Source organism: Dermacentor variabilis, chromosome 3, assembly GCF_050947875.1.
Source record: "Dermacentor variabilis isolate Ectoservices chromosome 3, ASM5094787v1, whole genome shotgun sequence".
Taxonomy (NCBI): domain Eukaryota; kingdom Metazoa; phylum Arthropoda; class Arachnida; order Ixodida; family Ixodidae; genus Dermacentor; species Dermacentor variabilis.
The window spans coordinates 213,459,208-213,467,075 of NC_134570.1; the positions used below are offsets into that span (position 1 = coordinate 213,459,208).

A 7,868-nucleotide genomic window follows, 5' to 3' on the forward strand; every position below is an offset into this window, starting at 1 on the left:
TCAGCCTCTATGATTTCACGTGTAAACTGTTCTCGGTGTTTCGAGATTACGACGCAGTTTTCAAATTCAGGGTCACAAGGGCAGTCTCTGCAGTGAATGCCAAGACGACCTTGCACGCCGGTGTAAACGTTGTAAAAATGCTCTTTCAATCGCTCATTTAAACATCTGCCTGTTTAGCCAAAGTATTTCCTTCCGCAAGTCAAGAGAATCGTGTAAACCACACTCAAGGCGCATGCTCCAAACCACTTCCTATGGTTAGTATTGCAAATATTTCGTCGTGTGGCATGAGCATTCACACGCCTGCAGAGCACTGATAATTTTTCCGGGGCTACTTACTGGCGATCTACTTTACTGCCTACCTTCTTCAAGCTGTGCTATATCTTGTGCAAGTAAGGGAGAACTGCGACTGGCTTATTGTCTCTGGCAGCGCTGTCAGCTGGTGCTATGTGTCCCAGCTTGATTTTCTTAATTACCTTTTCTGCTACTGAAACTAACAAACGCTCGGGGTATCCAGCGTATCCAGCATATCGGGGTATCCAGCATCTAGCGTATATGTTAGGCGGGAGGCCTGCGCAAGGTGGCTGCGCGTTAAAGAGTGGAAGCACGACTTGTTTAAGGCACTTGGGAAGCAAATATTTGCAATGCTCCGTTTAACCAGCTTAGAATGGGACGACAGATAAGACAAAAGCGTCTGGTTCCCTCTGGGCTTGTACATCCAGCACAAGTGATCTATAGATATACTAAGTCGCAAATCTAAAAACCTTAACGAGTCAACTACCGGCAGTTCATGGGTCAGGACAAGTGGCGACAAACACTCGTTGAATTGGCAAAGTACATCTGCAACAGCAGGCTCAAAACCTTGACCTTAACACGCAAAAAGTAACAAGAAGTCATTCACAAAACGGAAAACCTTTACAACCACTGTGTTATCAAGGCGGCTAGCAAGAAGTCGGTCATGGTAAGCGAGAAAAATGACGCTTAATATTGGCGCTTAGCATGAACCAATGCACACACCGCTTTTTTGAATGTATATGTGTTCCTTCCATGAGGCAAACATAGACCTTAAGCATAATCCAAGCAGCTCAAGGAAGCCGTTTACCGAAAGCGCAGAAGCATTCTGGTATGCAATTAAGCCGTAGTTCTCGATACAGTCCTCTACGATCATGCGGGTCATGCGGTACAGAGTAGTACAGCTCTTTGATGTCGATGGAGCAGGCGTGGAGGCCTTTGTCAATACTTGAAATATACGCAATGATGTCATTAGTCTTTTACCAAAAAGGGGTCGTCAGTTGTTAGCAGTTTAAGTTTCTCCTGTAAAAACAATGCAACCACTTTCTCCCAAGTTCCCTTCTCAGAGATAACGACTCATAGCCGCCAGTCAACCTTGTGGGTTTTGACAGTGAACAACAAATCCAAGATAGGCTTTTTGCTTTTGTCACTTCAACTGGCTAACCTATTTAGACTCAGTGCATTGAATAGTTTTTTTCGCTTCCGTTCTTACTATTAAAGCGATATGTCATCACGGCATTTGAACACAGAATTAATAGCCTCGTGGGCTTTTGAGCCAAACACCTCATTTGGCAAAACAACAAAACCTTCCTTGTCAGCAGTTAGCAACGAGAGGGAATGCTGTCTAAAGAACGGCACGACGCTGTTGACGGGCAAGCTTTTGCGCAGGGCTGCGACAAAACCTGTACGCCTTCACGAACACAACGTTCAGTCTCAGCCTCAGGGGCTCGCTGGGCTACTTGCCGAACAAGAGTGAGCAGTTCCGGTGTTGACATCTGAGCTTCCACTGCGAACTTGGAACCCAAGCTTAACACCCGTTGCACTCCTTCCGGAATAGGCACATCACATGCTGTGTGGACTGGGTTGCTTGGCGTAGGAGACATCTATGGGTGATGGCCCGAAGCTGGATGAGTGCATGCTGCCAGATGAATTCAGTTGTTCGGCTGGTGATGACACGAAGCTCAAGCCACTTCGTTGCCCTGGGAGGGGTCTCAGCGCTGTGAAGTTGGAAGAATAAAATGTCCCGGTGCAGCCGTGCCCGGCGTTTCATCTCTGAACGAAGTATCTACAGATTCTCATTGGGTGTCCAGCCAAAAGAGCGAGGCCTCCAAATAAGTGTTCAATCTCGAGAAGAAGTATCTTGAGCCGTATGCAACAGGCAAGTGTGCGCGCCCGATATTCAGCAATGGTGATGAGGTTCACAAGAAAGCACGATTAGCAGGAAAACATATAAAAGAGCCCGATGTACTAGAAATATAGCTTGGTAAAGTGGAAGTTTGGCGTTCTGGCGATTTCGCATATAAACATCCGTTGAAGTCAGCGCCCGTGTTGTGTTGTTCCTTTAGTCCTCGTCTTTTGCGCTGTGCACACATGTCGATATTGAATCACCAACCCGCCCAAGCTTCCACCTTGTCGAGCAAAAGAAAGCTGTATAGGTAGTTTTTTTACGTCGCTCTACAATTTCCTCATCAACACTTTTCATCTAATTATAATACTTGCGATGTTTATTATTTAATTAAGACTAATTATCTCATTAGGCGGAATGAAAAAAATGAATGAGAAACGTTTAGTTAGGGCAGATCGACATTGCGAACTTCCATGCTACTGGAAGTAAACATATGCGGCCGCCTACGCGTTAAGTGATAGATCGAGCCACAAATCACTTTCATTTTCTCAGACTTCTTTTATAAAGGGATTCTGTGGAAATGGTTTCCTGAGGCGTGGCATACCAAGGGTCCTGTGGTCCGTGACCCAATAAAAACCTTGCCGACTACTGTCTATCTGGCCTGAAGTAGCAGTAAGGATAGTATAGGCATCACAGAAGTAGTAAAATATGCTCAATAAAAGCTCGCTATCAAATATATTCACCAAATAATCAATCTTTTTTCACTTGTTTCTCGGTAACTGAACGTGTTTCGTTCTAGTGGTGCTTCCAGTTCACGCTCATGAAAGTGGTTTGTGACCCACTCTACGCTTCACGCGCAGGTGGCCGCATATGCATAGACGGTTTTCCCTCGCGCGATAGCAGCAGCGTGTATGCGGTCCCAAAAAACTTCAGATCACGGGCCTTATCAGTCTACTGCGCCAGAAGACAAAGTGCGTTTTTAAGTTCTTTTACTGTGCAGAAAGACTATTTCTAAGTTTTGAGTTAAAAAAAGATGCGTATTACGCCTCTAAATTAATACAAAAATATTCGCATAACTGACGGCAACGTTCACTTGTAAAATTGTCCTTATGTACAAAGGAAAAGTGTTGAAAATCTACGGGCTGATACTTTAACGCACTATTGATACTCGATATGGCAGCCAATACCTTCCTGCTCACTAAATTTAGCTGGCTACACCAATGAACAAAACCGGCAGCCATCTAGGGCCTATGTTTGTAAACAGCGAAAGGGTCTATACTGCCGGTAGCATGGAAGTACGTAATGTCGGTCTAGCTTAAGAAAGCGTACCTTCAAGTTTCAAGTTCTTACGATCTTCTGGTGATAACGGCTTTTATTCCTCACCACACTGACCACCATGTGCACCACCCTGGTTTGTATTTCCCGCCAACATACTATCAGTGAAGTGGAAGCGCGAAACAAAGTAATGCAATGGTGGGACTCAAATTGAAAAAGTTTTTTCTCGATGAAAACGCAAATCACTTTCATTAAAACTTGCGTGGCTAAAGTTGTTATTCTTCTCAATGATATCCGCTCTTCTGCTTATTTTTTTATGGAGCACCTTCGTGTGTTACGAACGTCTAAAAACATAGGCCAGAATAGCATTTTTGCCAAATTCAGGCTTTTATTTTAGTCTGTGAACAGCATATAGGCAAAAATGAAATTTTAGAATATAGTAATATTAAGTGCAAGTTCTATAAAAGTAATGCCAGGTTTCCTCCCCTTACATTTTTTGGTGAAAATTTCGTAAAAACGCTAAAATTTGTGCATTTTCACCTCGGTGATAAGAAGTAAAAAATATGAAGTTATTTTGTGAAACTGTTTTATAATGAAAGAACAATGTTCAGAAAACGCAAAACTCCAAATTTTGAAATAATGCGCTAAATGGGCAATGTTTGCCGAATTCGTTTTTTGCACTTGGTTTTCCATCATTTAGTTAAATTCAAATGGCGCTCACATGAAGAGAAATTTTCTTCCGTTCAAAATATTACGGGGAAATACTGTTCGAGTAATCGTCATATACCTGTAATTTTTCGTAATTATTTCAGAGAAATAATTTTTCTCGAGCGCCATGGTATAGGACAGTTGGCGCGGAAGGATCCAATAAACAGGACTGCACGGAACTTAGCCGTTGTCATGCCATATAGCTTACATGCACATGAATGAGCCGCATTCGAGTACTTGTGACCGCTTGAAGCGGAAGCAGCATATGACTAGCGTGCACAGAAACAGAGCTGAGCACGCTTCAAGTGATCTGTGTGTTCATCTTCATTAAAGCTACTACTTTACAACACCTTAGTGCGATCTAAATTAGAATACACAAGCTCGGTATGGGACCCGGGTGTCGATACCCATAGTAATCAATTTGAATCGGTACAGAACTCCAGCGCCCGTTTTATATTGTCTAACTTCCTTCGCACTGCTAGCATAGCTGGAATGAAATGTACCTTGAATCTTCCTCGCCTTTCCCTTAGTAGAAGACTCTCCCCGTTGCTAATTTTTCACAAGATTTATTAACACAATCCCAAACTAAAAAGTTATCTTCTTTAAGGGCCATCATTCATATCACCTCGCACGGATCATCGCCATAAAATACGCGTTCCATACTGCCGGAAGAATGCGTATTTCTACTCATTTATACCGATGACGGCCAGCGATTGGAATCAGCTGGCCACCTTTGATACCGATATATCTGACACTTGTTTGTTTAAAACCGCCGCGCAAAACTATGTATTTGAATAATCTGCCTGGTTACCTGTTGAGTTCTTGCGTTTCGCGTAAACTTGTGCTTTCTATTGCTGCTTTTCATGTTTTCTTTTTGATGTTTCATGACCAAACTTCTTTTTCCACTCCCTTCCGTAGCGTTCCGTTCGGGTCTTGAAGGTATTGAAATAAATAAATAAATAAGTAAATAAATGCCTCACTTTATATTTTTATTTCGCGCCATGGATGGGTGCTTGAACTCCTATAATTATGCGATGCTCACACCCAGCTACACAAGTATGTTCAGTCGTTTCTAACAGATCTGGTGCCCCCTTCAGCGATGTAACACATGGTTACGCAAACAATTGTGTGGTCTCTATTGAAGGTGAGGGAGAAAGGACCCGTAAGTGGCTGCACAAGCCATATAAAATGCGATGCTTTTTCTCGTACACACTGCGCTGGCCCACTAATTGGTTATGTTTCCGAGTGTGTCCGTTGAAGGTTTCAAATGCTGCCCATACTTCTTTCGTGTGAGTAAGCAAGTATGAGTTAGAGCTTTCCCAGTGACTGTGTACAAAATATCGAATATATTCTACTCATATCGTGATATGCTAAGAGCCCATTACGATCCAGATGAAAAAGCAGGGTGAAAATGCAGCACTATGTACGGCGGTAGCACGTCGCACAAATATGATACTCATATTTAAAAAAATAGAAAGTATAGCGTATTAGATATCTAGTACCATTGTCGCAAGCATCCCAAATACGTGTATAGTTACGGAGATATCGTAGAAAAGAAGCTTGGCCAAATGTACGACATTGCAACTGCACGAACCGGATGACGCTGCAGCTCCGTTGCAGCAGACGGTGTCTGCAGCATGCGCTGAATAACTTACCTCTGTGGTACATTTCTGTGATCCCAAATGTGACCGCACTAAAGAATACACACCTACCAGGATTCACAGACGCCAAGGCCCCTCAACGCTTTTGGAACCAGTTATCGTAGGCGACTGACAACCGCCAATGCGCTGTGGCCCACTGCCGCTCGCGCAGTTACCACGGTCCCCTCATCATCATCATAACGAAAACAGGGCGGCCGCCTACAAGTGCCGGATATTCTGGCTCGTATGTTTTGAATCCCGAGTTTCAGCACTCAAGGTGTCAAGCGCCCGAGCAAAATTGGCAAATATGTATAAGTAATTCTTTTCGTCGTACAATAGCGTGGAATGCCTATTTCTCGTTAATGCGGGGGGTTTGTCGAATTCGAGCCGAAACATTGAAATGCAAATGACATAATATTGTGTTTCATGCAAATAATTCGTTTTTATCAGCAATATTTTTTCTAATAACTTTCGATAAGACTTCTGAAAGCTACTGGGGAATAAGATGACAAAGCGCCTTTTAGCCTTGAATATTATGAATGTTTACGCTGTTTTGCGGGCTCACAGCTAACGACAAAGGTAGAGTGATCATAAAATGCGAACACATGAACTTACTTTAGATTTTGAGTGCGGACACTTTAGCTGCTTCGATTAAGGTAACGAGCAAAATACCTGCTGAAAGGTGACTGTATAGTATCCGCTAGGCTGCAGGTTGAGGGCGTGCTTTTGTCCGGCGCTGCTTGTGTCCACGTGGTGGAGGCCCAGGTTCAACTCATACGGGTCCATCTCGACCACCGTCTCCTGGATCCACGTCACGAGAAGGTTGAGCTCTGGGAGACAAAATAAGTAAGAGTTTCACGGCAGCAAAGAGCTGGCTCGTATAAAAAGCTTCGCAAGAGCTGTCTCGGAAGTGCATGGTTGGAAAGGTCCGTGAAAACGTTTTATTGACTACAGGGGCCGTCAGTAATAGACGCATTATATATATTGGGGCGGCATCGGCAACCATTGACAACGGCATACGGTTGCCAGCTGCTTCGATGTCTGTTTACTTGTTTTCGCAATGATTTCCGTCCCACCAAATTTTCTTCGCAGCATGACGAGAAGTTACAGTACTACGCAGCCCTGTAGTTGAGTTCGTATAGCTTAAAGTAAAGGACGACCGACGCGTAAGCTGTAGAGCTGACCACTGGAGCCTCGGCCCCGCTACCTCTTCCTTCGTTGTTCATCTGCGGGTGCCCCCTGGCATTGTAAGGAATGCGGGCGTTACAGGGCCCCCCGGCTAGACCGCGAGCATGAATGGACACTGTGCGGATGGTCTTGAGGTTGCAAGGTAAGGTAAGGACCTGAAGAATCCGTGGCCTAGAGAGGCAGACGGGTGATTGGTGTCTACACGTACGCCGGCTTGAGGCGATCTATAGAGTTTTTTCCTCACGTTTCTGCCGCGCATTGACAAAAGCTTTGTTGGAACGGCACAGAACCGGAAAGGGCCCGTTTTAGGCCGGCGTTACACGCAGCCGGATACCGTCTCGTCTAAGAAAAAACACGTGTGGCGGTCGCGAGAACCAGGTGTTCGAATATGTGTTGTTTGGCTGACCTGGGCTGAACGGGCTGGAGGTCCCGAAAGCAGTCGGGGAGGCGTTGAAGATATGGTTGATGTTCAGGAGCGGCGTTTTCTTTTTGTGAAAAAGTTGCCTAAGGCGTAGAGGGGCGCCATAAACCAGTTCGGCCGTAGGGCACCCAAGGCGGTGGAAGTCGGCCCGAACGCGACGCATTACCAGCGGTAAAGTGGTCGATCCAGTGCTCACCAGCATGGCTTGCTGTGAGGGCGGCATTTAGCTGTCGATGAAGACACTAGACCATGTCATTAGCAGATGGATGATAAGCAGTAGTGCGGCAGTGCTTCACACCCAGAATGAGGGCAAGTGCAGCAAATCATGTAGATTCAAAGTGCCGCCCACGTCTGTTACAATGGCTGGGCAGCCGAAACGTGAAACCCAGGAAGAAACGAAAGCGGCGTGCCACTGTCTCTGCGGTCGTGTCGACAATGGAGACCGCCTCAGGCCACCGTGTGATACAGTCCACTATACTCAATATGTAACGCTGCCGCGAGA

At 45.1% G+C, this 7,868-nt stretch overlaps 1 protein-coding gene across 1 annotated transcript in view; it reads right to left on the bottom strand.

Annotated features, from left to right (window-relative positions):
• The window catches only part of LOC142575014 (uncharacterized), a 168,314-nt gene extending 160,725 nt beyond the window's left edge, over nt 1-7,589 (bottom strand). Inside the window, exons 1-3 of the mRNA XM_075683990.1 lie at nt 7,563-7,589; nt 7,352-7,430; nt 6,430-6,587 (exon numbers count right to left, since the gene is read on the bottom strand). Of these exons, the coding sequence (XP_075540105.1) occupies nt 6,430-6,587; nt 7,352-7,430; nt 7,563-7,589 (264 nt within the window). The remainder of the gene's footprint in view (nt 1-6,429; nt 6,588-7,351; nt 7,431-7,562) is intronic.
• Nucleotides 7,590-7,868: the final 279 nt, after the last annotated feature.